General features: G+C 34.8%; 1 protein-coding gene across 1 annotated transcript in view; it reads right to left on the bottom strand.

The window, feature by feature from the left end:
• Positions 1-5,167: 5,167 nt before the first annotated feature.
• The window catches only part of capn5b (calpain 5b), a 46,787-nt gene continuing 28,345 nt past the window's right edge, over positions 5,168-23,609 (bottom strand). The window contains exons 3-12 of the mRNA XM_056446632.1: positions 22,733-22,941; positions 22,451-22,643; positions 19,572-19,765; positions 16,689-16,766; positions 13,772-13,967; positions 13,535-13,657; positions 12,093-12,289; positions 11,892-12,013; positions 5,569-5,705; positions 5,168-5,408 (exon numbers count right to left, since the gene is read on the bottom strand). Of these exons, the coding sequence (XP_056302607.1) occupies positions 5,226-5,408; positions 5,569-5,705; positions 11,892-12,013; positions 12,093-12,289; positions 13,535-13,657; positions 13,772-13,967; positions 16,689-16,766; positions 19,572-19,765; positions 22,451-22,643; positions 22,733-22,941 (1,632 nt within the window). The 3' untranslated portion in view covers positions 5,168-5,225. The remainder of the gene's footprint in view (positions 5,409-5,568; positions 5,706-11,891; positions 12,014-12,092; positions 12,290-13,534; positions 13,658-13,771; positions 13,968-16,688; positions 16,767-19,571; positions 19,766-22,450; positions 22,644-22,732; positions 22,942-23,609) is intronic.

Below are 23,609 nucleotides of genomic sequence, written 5' to 3' on the forward strand. Positions count from 1 at the left end.
GGTCCTTAGGTTGAGTTTGATGGTCAACAGATCTCTCTCACAGATACACACATACACAAACATGCACATACACACTTACTAGGGAGACCAGACAATCATGATAATAAAACTGGGATATTTAGAAAAAGCACATTTGGGTTTTGCTTCATTTTTAATTTCAAAATGTCTAAAATGACAGAAAATACATTTGGAATATTTTTAAAAGATATTAAAATATATTTTTATTACCCTAAGTCTTAAGTCAGACATCTGAAGTTAACGTTAATCATTTTTTATTTCTCAATGATTTCACGATTGCTTAATTATAAATGCGCATGATGGATAAAGCCAAATAAGAAAAAAGTAAAATAAATAAAATAAAATTTAATTAAATAAAATTTTTGGATCTCTGGCTCAACTTTTAAATCAATACAATATTATAAACACTAGCTTGTATCCTAATATGTGAAATTTTTGTGCTACATTTTTGAAACAAAATGTTAAAATCTGCAAGCAAGCACCATTTTTGCCGTCGCACTGTGGAAGAATTGAAAAATTATAAAAAATAAGGCAATAATAAATAAATATCAATGATTAAAGAATAAAAACAATGAGTTATGCAATAATACGTTTTCATCTCAACATGAGATGACAAATGCTGCCTTGGCAATAATCGAAAAACAATTACTTAAACTAAAACTAGAATAGAAATAAAAATAAAGCAGAAATATAAAAAATAATGACACAATTACCAGAAGCAGATAGCAAAAGAGATAGGAACTTTATATCATTGTTTATGGAAGTGTCATTCCCCTGCATGGGAACTCCGTGTGTCTGGTAGCAGACTATGGGAGTCTGGTGTACTGGTGTACTATTTAGGGAACATGGGTTACGGTTGTAACCAGGACATTTGGTTGAACATTTTTAGGAGAAAATTCAATACATTTTGTCCACTGCATTAAAACAGGATATACCCAAACGTCAAAAACTGTGTATTCTAATATTTTTCCTGTTACAAGCTCTTTTACTAGTTCAGATAAGAAACTGTTAACTTTCTGTTTAATACATGCTAAACTAATAATGCTAACTCATAATGGCTCATTTTTGGAAAAATACAGAAAGCCTGCATTTTGGACAATGGTTGCGGGAATTATCTTATATTTGGCTTTAGAAAAATTTATTTATATAGTCAAGAGAAAACCCGAAAGGTTTTTCAAAATTAGGGATCCCTTTGTAGGTTTCCTGAAGGAAGCTGATACAAATCTTTTCTCTGTATAACTTGTAATACCTGCAATTGATTTACCATTGTTGTTATATGTTGTACCTTTATATTGTATGTGTAAGTACATGCATTTAGTTATATGTTTGTATATTTGTATTATTACTTTTATTTATCTTTTGTATTTTTTCGATTTTTATTGTTTTAGTTTTCATTTATTATCATTATTATTTTGTATGTTTGGTTTTGATTTCTGTTGTACATGTTAAAAGCTACTAAAATCAATAAAGACAGTGTTAAAAAAGCATACACTCTCAGAAATAAAGGTACAAGAGCTGGCACTGGGGTGGTACCTTTTCAAAAGATACACATTTGTACTTAGATGGTACCTTAAAACCTTATATTTGTACCTAAACATTTTAAGAGGTACACTTTTGTACTTTTTTAGTATTAATATGTACCCTTGCTGTATTATTAGGGACCCTTTAGGTACAAATGTGTAACTTTTATAAAGGTACCACCTCAGTGACAGCTTGGGTACATTGTGTAGCAAAAATGAAGTTTAAGTAAACAGTGGACATAATAAAAAAAGTAAAAAAATTAAGAACTCATTCAATAAAATAATATTGGCAACAGGGTGCATAAAACACTATTTTTGTTACAGTCACGCTGCGGGTTTCTAATGTTAGCAAACGCAAAAAAAAAAATCACATTGATGACATTTTTACAGTGGTCAAACTAAAGAGGAAGATAAATTATTCACAAATATGTGGGACATGGCTCATCAAATCAGGGCTATCTGGTCACCCAAACATGCACAAACACACACACACACACTCACATTCAAGACAATGGTGAAATGTTTATCAAACCACCCTGGCATATTGGTAATGCCCATCCATTTCTTTCAGGCAGAAAGTGGCATGGCAGATCCTCCGGGTGGGCTTTTAATAGCACGTGTCCACTGGTAAGAGCAGAACTTATCTTCATGCTCCGGTAGGCTCTATTCCAGACTCCTGTTGCTAAGCGACATGACCTGGAGGATCCAAAAGAGGTGTCGCTGTGCCCCACCGGCCACTGAAATCTTCCAGCCAAATCAGAGCTGATCGGGTCTCGCTAAAGATCAAGCTGTGTGGACGGGAACAACTGTTGACACTGACTGAATATGTCATGACTGAATGCGTGGAGGACAGGAGGGATGGAAAGAGAGACAAGAGGAAAATTGGTTTTGAATGATTTGCCAGGGCTGGGCTGAAACTCAGCGATCTGGGAGACGAGACATGGCTGATCATGCGGCTCAGACTCCTAAAGGCTCTAGATCACTGCAGCTGCTCATGCAAACACAATGCATAGCCCTTTATTACAATATATGACCATGAATGATGGGGATTGAAAGAATAGTTCACCTGAAAATAAAGCACTCAATGTCATGTTAAAAACCCATATGCTGTTTCATTTGGTCGCAGCATTAAATAGAGAACCACTGGAAAACGGATCAATGAGTTATGGATCAATAGAAATTGAGTGAAACCTGGAGAACTGATGTGTGAATCAGATCAAATGGTTCACTGGCAAGAAAAAGAAGTTGAAGAAATTGAAGTTTTCAATCATTCAATCCAGTCAACATGATTACCACTCAATAACAATAGTTATGTTCTCATCCACATTTTGAACCATCGCACACAAATGGAAGATGCGCATCAAGTTTGAAAATTTGCATAAAAAAAATTGCAAAATGTGCAAAAACTTTAATGGAAACACGTTTACTGAAAATATTTTAACATGCGCATCAAAAAAGTCAAGTGATTTGGTTTTAACAGATCATGTGATATGTGCGATGGGACATGATATTTCAGTTTTGAGCTTAAATCTAATTAGCATCTTTGGATGAAAATGTCCATTTCAGTCTGTGTTTCACAAAGCTATTATACGGATTCAAAACAAATGTTGTATACTGTGCTTAATTGACAAATTTTTATTATTCTTTATTGGCATGGTCATTGATCAATCTGAGAAGATTGATCAAAATTTACATTTTATGTTTTATGGTAAACATATAAATTAGAAAGAAAAGACTTCTGAAGTCAAACTTTAGGTTTATCGCATAAAACTGAACTCATTTACCTAAAATCTTCCCCTCAGATGAGACGTTAAAGGTTCAGGACAACCAGGAGTACTTAAAACAGATTTGTGTGTGTTTAGCATCAGTTAAGAAAACATTAGCATCTGTCAGCTTTATTTGTGAAGAAAACTGGATAATTTTGAGCTTTTGTCAGCTAATTTCATCTTCCGGGTTTAAAATATTTTTTTGGGGGGGGGGGGGGGGGGGGGGGGATCAAAATCCGCGATGTAGGTTGAATCTGGAGTGATGATGCTTCGGTTTCTCATTATTATTCATATCGAAGTTTTCTTATCCTATAAGAAGATGCTGCTTCTTAATTATTCATGACCTGCAAAGCTGTGACCCAGTGACTGGGTGAGACCGCGTCTGCACGGCACGGGTTGTATGTGTTTGTTTCCATGATCCACAGGGTTTGTTGAATGTATTCCCCCGTGATTCTGTCAGGGCCGATACAGCAAAGTTGTTGGTTTGCAGAAAGCTTTTTTGTCGGGAGAGCTGTGGAGAATTGGAGAATGGCGGACTTTGTGTTTTATCAGTTGAGTGTGTTACCATTCAGACACATTGCCTATATCCATGCTGCTGTGTTCACCCATGTTTAAAATCTCCAGATTACCGACAGGGCTAATGGTTGGAATTGATAGGGAAAGAGATCTGCAGCCCTGCTATCCACTGTGTCTGCATTCAGACCCGGGGATTGAGGAGCGAAGTCTTCCTCATTTATAATGTTTATATAAACACGATTATCTTTCTGATAATATAACAAATTGTGGTTATGTGTATATGAAATTACAAATAACAAATGTAGCAGGACATTAAATTACTTACAGTTCATGTCTTTGCATTTTAACTTTGTAAACTATAAAATCATGGATCTACTCGCGGTTTGTGTCTCATTTTGTGAGCCAACTGACAGTTGTTCGCTCCCCTCTTTTTCCCCTGCTTTGCCGGCCACGCCCACTCCTCCCTCTGCTCGCAGAGCTCCACGGCCATCACAGAGCATTTCAAGAGTTCCCACATAAATATGCTTAGCATTTATATTAGGTTTGGCATGCTGTCCTGGGACAGAAGCTCAGAGATATTTGAGCCCAAGGCTCCTGCCCAGTCAATAAGCATATAAGGGGAACCGAGATCAGGTAGGTCTCTAGAGCTCCCCCTTAGAAAAGGGTGGAAAAGGAGGAGATGGGGTGGAAGGGGAGATTCCTCCAAAACGCAGATAAAGCAGTAAGGAGAAAACGATTCATTTATTATATGCTTGGATCACTCCGGTTGGATTATTACTGATTACAGAGCAGCCAGTCTTCACTTTTTGAAAAAATTCTAAGGTAGACTTGAACCGAAAGAGGGGGGTTTCATGGCCCTTTAATGAAGAACCACTGGAAATGGATCAATGAATCATGAATCAATAGTCAATCAGTGAGAACCTGAGAAGTGATTTGTGAATCAGAACAAACAAAGAACAGGTTCAAAAGATTATTGATTCATGCATGAATCAGAATGAACAATTTAAGATCACTTATTCAATCAAATTACAGTAGTTTTCCAGTTAACGGCTCTCAAGAGCAGAAGATTATCACTATATAATGATGCCATTTTGAGGGTTTTCCTCACATAAAGCGTACAGCTTCAAATAAAAGTATGAATATACCAAATGGACAAACTGATGCTTCAATAGGTTTGCATATGTAATTAATACCAGCTATAAACATTCATCTTTAATTGTTTGATTCAAGGAAAACAAGAGGGTTTGGAATGACATGACAGTGAGTAAATAATGACAGAACTGTCATCATTCAGGTGAACCATCTTTTTACTGTAGTAAACTATGAGAGCTAAAAGGCATTGTGGGTGAATGAGGAACCCAAGCAGAGAGTGTGAAGAGGTGGGATGCAGGTGTTTGGTTTCTGATCAGATGTTGGTTAAAGTGGTGCAGGTGATCACACGCACAGTCAGCGTCCCCGGAAGGTTGTTGTCCTGCCGACTGCCCTTGTCTTTAAGGTAGACCGTGTGCTGCTCTTGGCGGTCATTTGGGTCACTAAAGAGGGTTACCTGACCCAGGAAGGTGTCAACAATCACATTCTTATTGTAGATCTGAGTGGGTCACGGAGCAGTCGGGAGGGTTAAGTGGGAAATAAGAAAAGAGAAGCAGAAATAATGTGAGAGGAACAGAGCAGCACAGGGAAGGAGATTTGTAGCAGTTGATGAGAGGGACTGAAGGAGGAAGAGATGTAATTACATACTTTCAACTCACCTCGATGTGAATGCCTTCCTTTGGCTTTTTGCGGTAGAATATTCCCTTGATGTCAAAATTAGGGCAGCGCGTGTCTTTGTGCACAGGAGAGCGGACCTTCTCCCCTTCACAAGTGATGATCACATACGGGTCAGAGGCTGAAGAAAACAGACATGTGTCAGCAAAACGCTACATATCACAGGATTCAACTCTTAAAATGTTTTCCTAATAATAACCTTTATAAGAAACAAAACTGTACTACGAGCAGCATTTACTGCAAATTTCAATCTTCTCTAACATTTTACCCAATCTGAAGCCATATATGTCGCCCATATTAAGTCCACCTGAGTTTGCCCATGTGGAGACCAACTAGGGTTGCCCACGTGGGACACAAATGTGTTTGCCAACTCTGAAGCTATATACTGATCACCTACTTGTCACCAGTGGTGTAAAGAGTACTGAAAAATCATACTTAGGTAAAAGTACCATTACTTGCCTAAAAATGTAGTGCAAGTAGAGTAAAAGTACCTGTTGTAAATATTACTCAAATTATGAGTAAAAAGTAGCCCTTTTAAAAGAACTCAAGAGTAGTGAGTATTATGCTGTAAAAAGCTGAGGCATTTACATATAACTTGTGGATGTGTGTAAACGTAACATTCTGTAGTGCATTTAGTTATAGCCTAGCAGGCACACAACGTCATAAGACTTTAATATTAGGTTCGATTTAGGTTTTTGACATCAGGTGACCAAAATTCAATGTCTAGCCAGCGTCTAAGGACAACGTTATTTTGATGTCCAATAATGACGTCAAATTACGTTGATATTTGGTCGATTGTAGGTTGTTAGAAACTAATCAAACCCAATGTCGAACCAATATCTTAAACGAACGTCCTATTAATGTCAGATATTGACATTTATTTGGCAGGTATGGCAACCAAAATCCAACATCTGATAGACGTCATAGTGGTAACGTCCACACAACGTCAAGCTGTAACATCATTAGACATTGATATTTGGTTGATTTTAGGTTGGAAGTTGGACATTGACGTAGGCCTGACATTGTGTTCTAACGCAAACCAATTTTCAGTTCCAAACAAAATGCGACAAAGTGCTTTGCCCATAGGGAGCCCTCCTGGGCCCATCTGGGTTGTCCACATGGGACCCACATGAGTTTGGCAGATCTGAAGCCATATACTGATCACCTACTTGTCACCCACAGGCAACATATGATTGTGTTTACCCATGTTTGCCCATGTTTTTAACTCATGTTAGACCCTTAAGTGTTCCCATATTGAGTGTGTTCCACATGTGGGGCCAACCTAGCACCTATCTGGATTTGCCCACGTGGAGGCCAACGTGAAGGCCATCTGGGGATAGCCACCTGCGGCCCTATATGGTATTGCATTTACCCATGTTTAACCAATGTGGGACCCTTGTGTTTTGCCTATACAGAGTGCTATGTCCATGTGGAGCCCTCCTGGGCACATCTGGGTTGTCCACGTGGGACCCGCATAAGTTTAGCAGCTCTGAACCTTAAGTGTTCCCATATTGATTGTGTTGCCCATGTGGGGCCAACCAGGGGCCCATCTGGATTTGCCCATGTAGGACCCATCTGGGGATAGCCACCTGGGGCCCTATCTGGTATTGTATCTACCAATATTTAACCAATTTTAATAGGTTGTGTGTTGCCCATGTTGAGTGTGTTTTCCACTTGGGGTCCACCTAGGGTCTAATATGGCATTGATTGTGTTTACCCATGTGCTTAACCTATGTATTTAACTCATGTAGGACCCTTGGGTGTTGCCCATATGAAATTTGTTGCCCATGTAGGGCCCACCTAGGGATTTCCAGAGAATTATATAAGCTAGAATAAATATGTATAAAGGAACAGTGAACGTGCAGAGAAAGACCTTTTAGCAAGATGTAGTTAAGTATATTTTCAGGAATTTAGTGTTCTGGGTTCCACCAGTAAGGAACAGTGAATGAGTATGTTCTGGAAATTAATCATTTGTATCTCTATTTGATGGGACCACAAGAACAATACCTAAATCCAACTAGTTATCAGTTAATAACAATTAACAATTAATTGTGTTAAATTAAATCTGTAATAAACTAAAATATTAACATTAGAAAAAAAACAGGAACAAAAAAATCATGTTCAGTTTTCTCTGAACAACAAAACAATCTAAATTTTGATGTCAAAGCAAAAGCTTCTTTCGCTATTCATTACAACATTACAAGCAAACAAGAGACAGTGTTGCAGATTAAGAAACATTCCACAATAAACATGTAAAATGCTCACATTTCTATGAGACAGACACTCACAGCTGCTAAAAGTCATTACCTCGTGTGCAAAAGTCAGAGTGAGTCTTGTGGGAGATCAAGCAGTGCAGCTCTGTGTGCGGTCAAAAGAGATTTCCATATGTAAAAGCTCCAGACAGATTAAGAGTCTGAACTCTGACTCTCTGAATTATTCTTAAAGGAATAAGTCACCCATAAATTATTTACTCTATCCAACTGTGCAAAAAAAATGACATTTTTGGGTGAATTTACCTTATAACGTGACTACAGATTATCCTGTAAAGCACTGGTTAAAGGGAAAATCTATGAGAAAACCTACAAATATACAGTATGAGCTGTAATTGGTAAAACATTGGCTTCAAGGGAATCCAAGTGTTTTCATTCATTTAATATATTCAGATATTTATTTTATGTTATACACACTTATACTGTATGTGGATTAAAGAAGAAAATTAGATGTTTAAAACGTTTTCATACATTAGATTTTGTCCTGTTTTTATTATTTCTTGGGTAAAAAGAATGACTTTCGTACATTTTTGATCATAATTTAAAGAAGACACCAGCTAAAATGTAATTTAGTGTAACAATAGTTCATATACCAAAACGTATTGCCATACATATTTTAAATAAGAATAATTTGATGACATACAGCATGAACAGCCCCGAAAAACAAAGACATTTGTTAACAAACATGTTTTTAATGATTTAAAATACTGCACAGTTAAACTTAATATGGTAATTTATTCTTATATTAAATAAAAGAACAGTCCAGAATTAGTGTTGTTCAATCTTGTAAATTTCATTTGTTAAAGACACAAACATAGCTTGTCTCCTCTTTGACCCACGCTATATACAGTAGAATTCAGAATTATTAGCCCCCCTGTATATTTTCCCCCAATTTCTTTTTAATGGAAAGAAGAGTTTTTCAACACATTTCTAAACATAATAGTTTTAATAACTCATTTCTAATAACTGATTTTATCTTTGCCATGTTGACAGTACATCATATTTTACTAGATATTTTTCAAGATACTGGTATTCAGCTTAAAGTGACATTTAAAGACTTAACTGGGTTAATTAGGGTAACTAGGCAAGTTAAGGTAATTCGGCAACTCATTGTACAAACCTGATTCCAAAAAATTTGGGACACTGTACAAATTGTGAATAAAATCTGAATGCAATGATGTGGAAGTTCCAAATTTCAACAGCTTCTGAACTGAGCGCTGATAACAACTTGGGTTGTCCCTGTCCTCTAAGTGGATGACATAGCTTCCCGGTTTTCCAAAAACAACTTCAAATTTTGATTCGTATGACCACAGAATAGTTTTCCACAGTCCATTTTAAATGAGCCTTGGCCCAGAGAAAACACCTGCGCTTCTGGATCATGTTTAAATATGGCTTATTTTTTTGACCTATAGACTTTTAGCTGGCAACGGTGAATGGCATGGTGGATTGTGTTCACTGACAATGTTTTCTGTAAGTAGACCTGAGCCCATATTGTGATTATCATTATAGTAGCATTCCTGTTTGTGATGCAGTGCCGTCTTAAGGCCCGAAGATCACGGGCATCCAGTATGGTTTTCCGGCATTGACCCTTACGCACAGAGATTGTTCCAGATTCTCTGAATCTTTTGATGATATTATGCACTGTAGATAGCTTCAAACTCTTTGCAATTTTTTGCAGAGAAACTCCTTTCTGATATTGCTTCACTATTTTGTGGTGCAGCATTGAAGAAATTGGTGATCCTTCTCCAGCTGTTCCTGTACAGTGCATGTACATTTGACTTTTCTAGCCTGTTATTGCTACATGTCCCAACTTTTTTGGAATGTGTAGCTGTCTTGAAATCTAAAATGAGCCAACATTTTGATTAAATAAAAATAAAATATAAGTTTATGAGATTTGTAAATTATTGCATTCCTTTTTATTCACAATCTGTACAGTGTCCTAACTTTTTTGGAATTAGGTTTGAATAATGATGGTTTGTACTGTAGACAATTGAAAAAAAAAAAAGCTTAAGGGGGCTAATAATATATGTATATATATATATATATATATATATATATATATATATATATATATATATATATATATATATATATATATATATATATATTAAAAAAAGACTTTCTCCACACTCTCAGAAAAAAAGTTACAAAAAATTGTTCGTTAAGGTACAGTTTTGTACCTTTGTAAATGCTATACCTTATATGATCCCGTTCTGTAATTTTAATGGTACATTTGAAATGAAGGTACACAATTGCTCTCATAAAAAAGGTACATATGTGTTGGACAACTGCTTCTTTAATACAATATCTATGAAAAAAAAAATTACCAGAAAGGCAAAGTGATTTTATGAATAAGTTCCATATTAAAACATGAATCATCATTTAAAAGCATATGTTTAAAGAAACTCATAAACAATAATTATTAAGTTCTATAATACAAAACAACTGATAAAACAAAACTAAAGGTATTGTAAACTAAACATTTAAGACATTTTTAATAAACATTTGGTAAGCATTTTCTGTTAAATACATTTTCATTATTGATATCCGCACCTTTTGGCATTTGCTTTCCACTACGCATGTGAGTTGGCAAAAGTCCTGCATATGCAAATTGTTCATGCAGACATTTAAGTATTGTAAAACTGATCAAACATTGCGCATATCTCATTATAATAGTTTTGCATAATTATATTTCTATTTTAAAATTAAGTCAATTAAATTCACTTTTAAGTGATTACAAAGGTTTTGTGTGAAAATTATGGAAAAATGTTTTATATTGTACATGGAAGAATGTACTGCTGTAACAGTTTTGTGAAAAGTGTTGTGAAATGTTTAGCAAAAAATAGATCTTTCATTTATGTTAAAGTATTTTTTATTCTTTATTGTAAATGGAAAAGGTGCATTTACACAAAAAGAAACTTAACTTAAAAAAAAACTATTTGATGTTTTATATTTACTGAAAATAAATTGACGTATTTTTGATATAGCAAAATGAGGTTAAATAGTTCTTGAAGGAACACATTTGACACTGTCTTGTCACTGTAGTGGTACCTTCATGGATCAGATTCGTAACTTTGATGAAAATACAAGTATTGTATCTGCAGGTTTTAAAACCAAAAGATACATTTTGGTTTCCCATAGTAGAAATCTTAAAGGTACAAACTGCAATGGTACAAATGTGTTTCTTTGTCTTAAGGTACAATTCTGTTCCATGAAAAGGTACTGCCCCAATGACAAGGGTTTGTACCTTCTTTGGTACAACATTGTACCATTTTTTCTGCGTGCAGAGAAAAAATATTAAGGGACATACTATGAAAAATTCCTTGCTCTGAATCAGTTGGAAAATGCTTGAAAAACTTCAAACTTCAACTGTTTATCTACTGTATTAAGGCCCCAGTATACTTCAAACTAAATCTCTTTTCATTCTTTGTTTGAGGGCAAAACATTTTGAAATAGCTGATAGCTCTATACTGTTTACAAACATTCCAAAACAAGAGTTGTAAAATGTCTCCCGCTGCTTGTGTGTTCCCCAAAAACAACAACAGTGACCTGTATTTGTATTTGTATATCAAAAATATTCTCTGCTGGGTTGATTTAAACAGAATTATTGAATACATGTACAATATCTAAGGCAACATTATAACAGTACATTATATGTAACTGTCATGAAATGACCTAAACATTTTAAGTAATCCCTTATTTTACTTTTTCAGCAGAAAAGGAATTTAATGACAAGAACTTTGTAACTAATTTCACCCAACACTGATCACCATTTATGAAACATGCTTAAACACTGTCTCCGGTCTGACCTCCGTGGAATGAGAAACGAATCGGTAAAATAAATACACATTAAAGAAGGTACAGTTTCAGAATAAACCCTCCAATTGCGCAATCACCACAAAACAATGGTAGCTCAAAGGTGTTTTGAACTGCCAAAACAAACTTAATTTTGGCGAGGTAATGTTTGAAATGACAGCATTTCAAGTTCATTTGATGCATATCAGGGCCTTTACTGTTACCAGAAATACTGTTCATACCTCCATTGGCGTCTTGGCCCTGCAGGCCCTCGGCACTTAACACATGCACCTGTGTGACCAGCTGAGGGTATCCACACATCCCAGTCCAGCATGTTTGTGGAGGCTCGTCCAGAGTTAATTCTCTAAGGAAACAAAAGCAGGAATGAGGTCAGCCTTTCGAACGAAGCACCAAGCATGCTTAACATGTGTTTTTATTATTACTTGCAGTCTGAAGGCACATCAGTGAAGACTCTGAGCAGGAACTCTCCTTGCTGACCGGGGTCAAATGTTGTGGGGATGATGACGTAACGGCCCTCCTTTAGCTCTTTCCGGAGAAAGACGCAGCGAGAGTTGATGTAGATGGACCCTGCGACCTTCTGCTGGGCCGAGTGCATTCTGTACTTTCTGTTCAACTCCACCTGGTGGTAGAAAAGAGGCTTGGTCAAAACAGGTCAAAAATATGCTGGCTGATGGGGTACTATATTTCATTTATATCATCGACTGTTTGATTGTTTCTCTCAGAGTTAAATAAATAATTAACTCTTAAGGTTTATTAAGGTAATAATAGGCAATAGTGAATTTTAAATAAGTTAAAATCTAAGAATTCTGACTTTCATCTCAAAATTTTGCTTTTTATCTTGAAATTTAGACTCTTATCCTTATGTTTTGAGTTTATGCCTCATAATGAATAAATAAATAAATAAATAAATATTAATAATTTTATCAATTTTATTAAATAAATAAATAGCTGTCTCACAATTCTGACTTTTATTTTATAATTTACATTTTATATCTCACAATTCTGACTTTTATATAAAAATTCTGAGTTGATGTCTCATAATTGTGACATTTATTTATTAAGTTTGAGCAATGAATAAATAAATAAATACATTTTAATAAATAAATAGCTGCGAGACAGCTATTTATTTATTAAAATGTATTTATTTATTTAACTAATTTTGACTTTTAATTTAGAATTTACATTTTTTATCTCACAATTATGACTTTTATATAAAAATTTTGAGTTTATGTCTTATAATTTTGACTTTTATCTAAAAGTTTGAGCAATAACTGGATAAATAAATATTAATAATACATTTTTTTTATAAATTAATAAATAATAGTTGTGTCTTGCAGTGTGACTTTTATTTTAAAATGTAAAATTTATGTATCAGAATTCTGACTTTTCCCCCACCGAATTGCAAGTTTGTTGGCTTTTTGAAATACTCAGTTTATTCCTCAAAGATTATGACTATTTATCTAAAAATTATAGGCTCTCTCACAATTCTGAATTTATTTCCTGGGTTCTCACAATTTTATTTTCATGCAATTTGGAGTTTAAAAAAAAGTTTAAAAAAAAAAAAAACAAACAAAAAAAAACTAGGCTTTCTCGTAATTTTGAGTTTAATTGTACTGCAATTCTCACTATTTTTACTGAGATTATGAATCTAATTGAATTAATTCTGATTTGTAAGTTGTTTATATTTTGCATTTGTGAGTTACACATTCTAAAAAGTTTTAAATGTAAAATCATAGGTAGATAAATTTTTTTTATTCTATATCAGAAACAATATTTCATACTTACAATTCCACACCATGCTTATTTTAGCATTCAAATGTGAAGCTTTGCAATATGATATTTCCGTGTGCATGTAATTCTGTACCCTATGGATATCAAATCCAATGGCCAGATTCTCTCCTTTGCCCTCTTTTGGAGTAGCTCTGCGCTCCTTCTGCTGCAGGCAGATCAGCACCTCATCTTCCACTTTTCTTACATCAAAAACATACTGTGGACAGAAACACGTGTTAAACTCATTTCAGTGAAGCCCCCCGAGCTTTAAATACCTCCAGGACAGGAACAGCATTTGACAAGGCAGATGTGCACAGAATCACTGACCGACCTGCGGGTTTTGCAGAAATGTGGTTTTGTGGTTAATGCAGCCTCCGGCACGGTTGCGGAGCGGCTCGTCTCGGTGGAGCCACGAGCCCCTCATCACCTCCTCCTCCCAGGTCTTATGGATGCTCAAGTAGGATGTGTTGATCAGTCGACACAGGATCAGGTCCGTGAAGTAGTGACAGAAATCCTCAAAGTTCATCCTGGTGGTGCAGTTCACAGCCAGACATTTGATAAAAGGAGAATTTAGCATTTATTAGATGCAATCTAAAACCTGCATATAGTTCCTTAACATTTTCTAACAAAACCTGATTTTGGAAAGTTTGAAAACAAAGGAACAAAAGGGTAATATACCAAATGGATTTTCTCAAGATACTTTTATTTTATTTGCCAAATGTGAACATTTTCAATACAATTTAAAGAGCCCATATTATGCATTTAAAAAGGTCATTTGGTTTTGGGGGTCTCCAACAACAGGTGATATGCATCCAAGGTCAAAAAACACTTTCATTGTCTTATAATATGCATTTATTTTACCTAATTATTCCAACGACTCCCATTTGACTTGTTCAGCAATTCATTTGTTCCCAACCCCGAAGCTAATCCCAAAGCTAATCTGTGCTGATTGGTCCGATGACCCAGTGTGTTGTGAATGGTCGACTGCGTTTAGCGCGAGATGGAGGGAAACGCATTGATTTTTCAGCATTGTTTTGGACATAATATGTAAATAGCCCTAATACAGATTTAACCTTAGAGATACATTACAAGCACTGATCTATAATGTTTCAAGCCAGGTGGAGCGTTTACAAGTTACAACACACAATTAAATACATATTTGACAAACTATAGAAAACGAGACAATAATTTTAATTGTTTTTTAATTTTCAAAATTAATACGATGTCTTGTATCGACGTGGATCGCTTTCAAGCAAAATATGCGAACAAAGGATGAATCATTCAACTGAATCTAAGTCGACTCAAAAGAATCAACAGTTTTAAACATGGTGCACGATGCACTTTCAGATTTAAACCTCAGCTGGATGTTTCCATTTACTTCCATTTATCGATGGTAATTTAAAAAAACTCATGATTGGGGCTCTTTAAAATTTTATACATATTTACTCTATTAAAATGTTAATTTCTGCATTTGCAGATATAGAATAATTGTCATTACAGGGTGTTTCAAATTAACATTAATGGATTATGCACTAACATTAACAATGATATATTTCTTGACTGACATCTGTCTCGATTAATAAATGCTGTGAAAAAAGGATTATTGTTAGAATATGTGATATTGGTCACAATATGGTTTTATTAGTTAATGTATTTAAGTATGAACAATCCTGTACAGCATTTATTAATCATAGTCCAACATGTACTAATGCATTATTAAAATCAATAGTTGTGCTTGTGAGTGTTGAGGACAGTTACTTTGGAAATGAATGCATTAAAATATTGAGTTACTCTTCTAAAAAGTATCTAGTTGGCGTTACTTACTTTTTATGGTAAATATAATGTACGTTACTTTTGAGCTACTTTTGCGTTACTTTCTCTTACCTGGTTGAGGCTTGATCTCTTTCAGAACTTGAAGTTTTTTTTTCACTCATGTACTTATAATTTTACATTTAAGACTTAATTTAGATTCATAATCTCAGAGAAAAAAGTAAGAATTTCAATATACAAACTCAAAATTACACAATTTTATTTGAAGAATAATTTTCTTTACACTTTAAATTGCATGAAAATAAAATTGTGAGACAACTCAAGAAATATATAGTTTTTTTTTTTTTTTAAATAGAGGAGCTCTGCAATTTACAACACACGGTATAACCTACATATTTATTTACCTTAAAAAAAACACATCGACATCTAATAATGTAGAATAATGTTATCTTCTGAGAATGTCCTGACCCCAGAGCTCTACATGCCGTAAATACAGATTAATGACAGTTTAAAGCAGCACGATTGCAGCTTTGGTGCTTTTTGTCTTATTAGTGAAGTACAAATTTTCAAGTACAATTCCTTTACTTCCATGTGTTCAAAATAATGATATCCCAATTCTAATTCAGCAATTTCCTTTTTAAAAGCTAATTAATTCAACAAAAAAGTAAGTTGTGTAACATTTTTAAAAAAGTAACTCAAATATTATTACTTAATTTTCAGGAAAAAGTAATTACTTACAAAAGTAATATTATTATCTAACTCACGTTACTTGTAATGCGTTACACCCAACACTGGTGCTTGTTAACATTAGTTACAGTAGTTAACATGACCTAAAAATGAACAACTTCATTTCCATTAACTAATGTTAACAAAGATTAATAAATACTGTAATAAATGTATTTTTTTCCAATTGTTTGTTAGTGTTAGTCAATAAATTAAATACATTAACTAACATTAACTAATGGAACTCCATTGTAAAGTGTTGCCAAGACATTTAATAGAGTAAATGAGTTTCACTTATTGTGTCAGTATAATATAATATAATATAATATAATATAATATAATATAATATAATATAATATAATATAATATAATATAATTTAATATAACATAACATAACATAACATAACATAACATAACATAACATAACATAACATAACATAACATAACATAACATAACATAATATAATATAATATAATATAATTATAATATAATATAATATAATATAATATAATATAATATAATATAATATAATATAATATAATATAAAAGACATTGAGACAATGAACTCTAATAACAGTCAATGCTCTAAATTTATTAACATAAAAAATGCAAAAGAATAGGATTTTTACCAGTTAAAGGTAAAAATATGTCATGGTTTCACCCATATGTGTTGCTTTTGCTCTTTTTTTAGCAAGTCACGTTAGATGAAAGCAAAATACTGTTAAACGCATAAAGATGAATGAGGAAACCTCACCAAAACTCTCCATCATCCTGAACAGTGACGCCCAGCTTCTCTCTCTCACTCTTGCTCACTTTCTTCCACTCTTCTGAGCTGCAAAATAAACCAGCGATTACCCAGATATATCAAAACTAAACACATCTATTATAAACACACACGTGTCAGCACTGTACAACACTACATGCTAGCTTTTTTTTTCCAGTACACTGTGAAAGAAACAAAGCACTTCGCCAAGTCTGATTTTTTTAATCAAGCCCTGAATAAATAATTCATCAAGCAGAAATATGAAGAAAGATTGCTTTCACCTCAATAAGACTCTTCCGGCTGGCCAGTAAATAATTCAGAGGCCAATATAACCATGTTGTAGCATTTGAGCAAAAAATGATGGAAAAGATTGTTCATATTTTCCTCTCTCAAATTACAGGACCCCGCTTTAATACGAAGCCGGTGGATATTTAAGGGTAGGTGTCACCAAACATGAGCACAGTTATTTAAATGAAAGGCAGTGGATGTCTAAACACCCTCAGACCTCTCCGTTTCAATCACAGCTTCGGCTTATTTTATTCCAGCCTTGCCTGGCTTGATTTCTCAATTTCACGCCAGCCAGCGATAAGAATAGACACTTTGCTTATGTGTTATTTATACTGAAAGTATCTCAAGAGGAGTGAGAGAAAGGCTTTGCTCTAGTCTCTAAGGAGATACAGTATTAAAATACCCTATTGATGCAAAAAAAGGACAAATCCTTTCTGCTCAGTAGAGAATATATATAAATAAGTGTTGGGAAGCTGTGTCTGATTACAGTGCCATGTCATATACTGTAGCTAGTATATTGACACACTTAGCTTTGGTACTTTTGAGAGAAATTTGGGATCATGTATGCCTTTCAAATAGTTTTTTTTTTTCACACTGCGAGTCCAAATTGATTTGACTTCAGCTCAACCTGTACAATACCACCTTGTTTGTGAAACAAGTCTAAACTTATTTCATCCTCCACAACATTCTCTGATGTGTTTACATTTTATGTTATGTGAGAAAGTGACCAAAATTCACACCATATTCAATCAGGGTATGATTTCAAACCATTTTCAATAAATCATACATATGAATGTAATTTGCACTGTGTTCAATATGGATGACAGTTTATCAAAATGTAAAATACGTTGCCCTAAGTATATTTCGTTGCATGTTTCAAATGACAAATTCACTAGAGGGTGCTGTCTACATTTTTGGGAATCTGAAATATGTTACTTAGTGTACATTTTGTTGTACATTTCAGATACACGTCCTTCTTGCATACCTCCCTTAGAACTGTGGTCTTCAACCACCGGGCCCCGGATCAATTGGTAACAGGCCGCACAAGAAATCATTAATTATTTTCCTTTTATTTACTATCCTAATAAATAAACTCAGAATGATCTTTTATTTTGAAAAGTCTTGTATTTTTGACAAATGACTATGTGCTCTCGGTTACATCTCGGTCACTTGAGCGCCCAAATTTAACCCACAAGCAGCAAAATGAGTATGAAACAGAAGTTTTTGGAAAGTTTCTTTGCTAAGGGGAATAGGCCCATTGAAGGACTGCCAAGGATTGGATCTGCAACCCATTTGTCAACAAATCAGGTGAATCCACCATGGCTGTGCAAGAAGAGATCACAAATGATGACGGCTTTTTAGGGGCCGTTCGCATATTGCTTCTTTTCCAGATTTCGCTCAAGTTCGTTTTTTCCAATGGAGGTGTGTGGCTTGCGCACACAAACTGCGTGAAGAGTTGTAAAGCGTTGACCGATGCGTGGTGGTAAAACGGTTGAGGACCACTGAATTAGAAGGTGGGGTTTGTTGTGCAGATCACCTAGTGAACCAATAAACTGAACTCATCCCTAAATCAAACTAACAGTGTTTTTAAAAGCAAACATAGGAGAAAAGTGTCTGCAACCACATTGTTTTATCTTTATTTTACATAGTTTTTTTTTGTGGACTCTCTATTAGACTTAAACCTGAGCTCTCTGCATCACAACACAACACCATACAAAGTGAGTTACTGAGCAAACAGTTGTCCATATGGTGATAGACAATCGTATTCGATTACAATTCATAGACACTGTTAAGTTCATTCATTCATTTTCTTTTTGGCTTAGTCCCTTTATTAATCTGGGGTCACCACAGCGGAATCAACCGCCAACTTATCCAGCATGTTTTTATGCAGCGGGTGCCCTTCCAGCCACAACCCATCACTAGGAAACACTGTTAAGTTGTTTTATGGTATTTATTTTGTGCTGTGAAAAGAATTTCAGGAAAAAAATCCTTTATTATACCTTCATTCATTTTCCTTCGACTTAGTGCCTTACTTATCAGGAGTCACCACAGAGGAATGAACCACCAACTATTCCGCTACATGTTTTATGCAGTGGATGCCCTTCCATCCGCAGCCCATTACTGGGAAATTCTTTATTATATTATTCATTATTATCATTAGTGTGAAAAGGAACAAAAGTTGTTGGAGTCACGGTACCCCATAGTGTTTCTTTTTACAGAGAAAGTGTAATAAAATGTATTTTGAAGTTTTTGCAGTTTCACAAAATGCAGGCTGAAGAACACATCTACAATGAGCCTTTGTTGTAAAAAGTGCAGACACTGGACAAGGATCATTCCTTATGGAGCATGCTCTAGATCACAGGTCTCAAATCCAGTTCCTGGAGGGCTGCAGCTCTGCACAGTTTAGTTCCAACCCTAATTAAACACACCTGACCAGACTAATTGAGTCCTTCAGTTTTGTTTGAAACCTGCAGGTAAGTGTGTTGAAGCAGGGTTGGAACTAAACTGTGCAGAGCTGCGGCGCTCCAGGAACTGGATTTGATACTTGATCTCTAGATGCTCTCTGACTTCCAGGGTCAGTCTCACCTGTCACTCCAGGGTCCACTCCACTCCTTCTCACCCCAGGGGTTCCTCATGCGGATCATGTGCAGCTTTTCAGACTTAAAATAAGCCAGCAGGCCATGTCCCAGACGAACCTTGCGTACGTCGGTAACTGCGTAGGCATGGCCTTTCACTAATCCACAGTCCAGGCGTGCCTCCATGTCCTCTACTGTCGTTGCCTGCATACCAGAGGTAAAATTTTATTTAGTTTCTAAATACCAAATTTAAAGGGGTCATGAACCTAAAATCCAAAATTTCATCAAGTTTCAGTATTCAAAAGTTTCTTTTTAGGAGCAAAAGAACAGGTTAAGGAATGTTTATTATGTAACACAGCTAAACTCCGCCTCCTCAGAAGGTCATCACTGCCTAATTAGCTCCACCTACTACTTCACACACTATAAATAATGAGAGATAAAGGCAGGTCAGTGTAGATACTATATGATAAAGACGTTCTGAAGATAACTAGATGCAGTGTGTTGCCATGTTGTGGAAAATCACACCATTTCTTCTGATCTCAACACTGGGAAAGAGTGGATGAACCTGTTTATGACGTTCCAAAGGTGCCATTAAAGAACTTGCTGTTTTGTTCACTTCATATTATTGCAAATTGGATTACAAACAATGCACAGTTCGACACTTGTAAATAATAAGTTGCATTATTCGACACTTGTAAATAATAAAAAATATTTCAACCAAAAGATGATGCAGTGCTGACTGTAACAGATCAAATAGTATTGTCATACCACACAAGTCTAAATAACTGTTTATATTACCAGTTCACTATTTGTCTGTTTTTCCAGAAATGTAGTAAGAATCTATATGTTTTTAACTTAAATGACAGTAGCATCTTTCTATGAAGTATGTATTCTGTCCAACATATGCAGATATGCACACTAGTGTGCACACAGAGGTTCCTTCAAAAAAGGCAGTTGATTACCTTTTTAAGGTCTATCCAAAAAAGCATAATCATCTTCATCCCTGATTAGCATGCAAGCACATGCGCTGCCTGTGAATTATCGATTTTAAAAACACGAGCTGTTATTTCATGCTGCAGTGAAGTATGGTGATGTTAATCAGTAGAGGACAAGCCACGCCCATTTATTACACTCCATTGAGCTATGCAAATGAAGATGACATTATGCATAGACGTAACGTAAGCTTGTGACATGCATAATTATGTGGACAAAATATTTTTTTTGGACAATGGAGAAAGAATGAGTTTGGTCGTTTTTTTTGTCATCTATATGGAGCATTATTAAGTCCGTACAAACTGCATGATTTTCTTCTTCTCATTTGAATAAAAGGCCTGAATTTATGGCAAAGCTTGATGGAGCTTGGGTTATGACCCCCAGAAAATCTGTAATAGTCCTGTCTGGTATATCAGATAATGCTGCTCAAATGGATTTATAAATGTTGCTTAACATACTGTAAAATGGAGTTCCTATAGGGAGCTGAAGTATTTAGAGACATTTTGTTTGATATTCTACTAAAACAAAAAAAACGCTCAGCTATAAAGATATTCAGAATGTGTTTTTTTTTCCATGGATGAAAGGTTTCACAGACCATTGATAAGCAAGTCACACACAATCCAAGATTGCTTTGAGTCTGGGAAAGTACACTTTTATGTAAGAAAATAAATGAACGCAGAAAAAAGTGATGGATGGCTGGATTAATGGATGAATGAGTGCCGGAATACAAATCTTGGCAGACGTGAGACACATGGTGATGCATATGTACATAAAATGAACAAAATGGGAATAAAAAAAGAGATAAATGTAAAATAATATACAAAAATCTAAATAAAATAACTAAATCGAACAAATAGTACAATATATATATACACAATAGTGAACACAAATAGTAATTTAAAAATTTAAATGAAGCAGGGAAATATAATAAAATGTCATAAAATGAAAAGTAAAATTACAATAAAATATTAATGCTAAATTAAGCTAAATAAAATACACAACAATTAAATGGAACACAAAAAATAAACAGACTAAATTAAACAATGCAGACCAGGAAACAGGAGAAAACATAAAATTTACGAATGAAAATATATAAAACATAACAAAAAATAAATAAAAAATAAATAAATAAATCGAAATAAAATAAAATACACAACAATTAAATAAAATAAAAAAGAGAGAAAAAAAAAGCAAAAAGTAATAAAATAAAATAAAATAAAATAAAATAAAATAAAATAAAATAAAATAAAATAAAATAAAATAAAATAAAATAAAATAAAATAAAATAAAATATATCTGCAAGCAGCAATTATTGGGGCCAAGCAGCCCAGTGACTACATCATAAACAAGCACGACAACAAGCTACAGAGCAACTGGAAAATTCTGTAACTTTTTGGCAGCATGGTCTGAGCCAAATTTGGTGGAACAATTTAAGGAGAGTTCAAAACAACAGATTTTCAAACTAATTCAAGATGGTGAACACTAAGTCGTGTCAATTAGGCAATAAATTATATCAATGTTCTCTGTTTGATCCAAGAAATCTACAAGACCAGTCTCATGACAACAAAATTAAAAGTAAAATAAAATATTAATGCTGAATTAAGCTAAATAAAATACACAACAATTAAATGTAATGCAAAAAATACATAAACAAAATTTAACAATGCACACAAGGAAACCAGAGGAAACATAATAAAATTGACAAATTTAAATATACAAAACAACATAAAAAAAATCAAAATAAAGTAAAATAAAATACACAAATAAATAGAATAAAAAAAGAGGAAAAAATAAGTAAAAAGTTATCAAATAAAATTAAAATATAAAAATATTACAAATTAAGGAATAAAATAAAACAAAATTGCGCAAACTCTGGAAGTTTTGTTCTATTCTCACCCTGATGGAGCAGCTGATAAGGCCATCACGATTATGAACCTTAAGCACCCTCTCAAAGAGCTGGTTTCTGGCAGTTTCATCCTGAGCGAACTGACCCTCCAGCAGGTCCATCGGTTCAGACACACCACCAGTGAAATCCACCAGAGCATCAGCCGTGTTTCCACCGTCCAGTGCTTCATAACAGCCATACACTCTTGATTGGTACAGAGAAAGACCTCAGCATCACTTTACTTTAAAGTCAGTCTGAGTACAGACCTTTTTGAATTAGCCTGAAGTGTTTACTTGGCATAGGCTTTTTCCACAAGGGCACTCCAGAACTCATTGCTGTCATTGGAATGGCAGTAAACCAGCTGGTTGTCCACCGTGGGCAGACGGTCATCGATCACCACGTCCACCCATTCGCCAAAGCGCCAGAAGCGGAAGTGAAAGATTCCTGCATAAGAGTCAGCCTTCTCCGGGTCCCATTCCTGCTCCTTCCAGTCTGGGATAACCTAGAAAAACACACACAAGTCTTCATTTATATCATGACATGTAGTGTTTATTACATAAGTCTCAAACTCCTGGAGGGTCGCAGCTCTGCACAGTTTTGATCCAATCATAATCAAACACAGCTGATCCAACTAATCAAGGTGTTCAAGACTACTAGAGACTATTAAGCAGGTGTGAGTGAAGCCTGGTTTATACTAGTTCGCTTGAGTGCGTGCGGTAAATGTGACGTCATCGATGTGTTTGTGCGACAGGATTTTGGCTGGCAGAACGCACAATTTTGTTTTTGACACTCGAGCGAACAGTTCGTGCAGTGCCGTGTTTGATTGGAGTTGAATATGAAACACAAACAGAGATTTTGTCTGATTGTACAGACATATTTATGATCCGTCCATGCGTGATCACAGGGATAACCAGATGACCAATAATTCTTGGCTAGAAATTGCAACAACAGTGGAAAAAGAGGAAAGTTTTGGTTAAAAAGTTTGGAAAAACCTGAGGGATAAGTTTGTTAAAGCCAAAAGAGGACAACGCAAAAGTGGACAACCAGGTACATAATTACAGAATATGTTTTTCCACCATTCATAGCTTTTACACTGATGTATATATTATAATTTTTTGAATTTAAAACAATTTAATAGTTACAAAACTATATTGAAAGGACAAATTATTT

This window comes from Danio aesculapii, chromosome 21 (genome assembly GCF_903798145.1).
Source record: "Danio aesculapii chromosome 21, fDanAes4.1, whole genome shotgun sequence".
Classification (NCBI taxonomy): domain Eukaryota; kingdom Metazoa; phylum Chordata; class Actinopteri; order Cypriniformes; family Danionidae; genus Danio; species Danio aesculapii.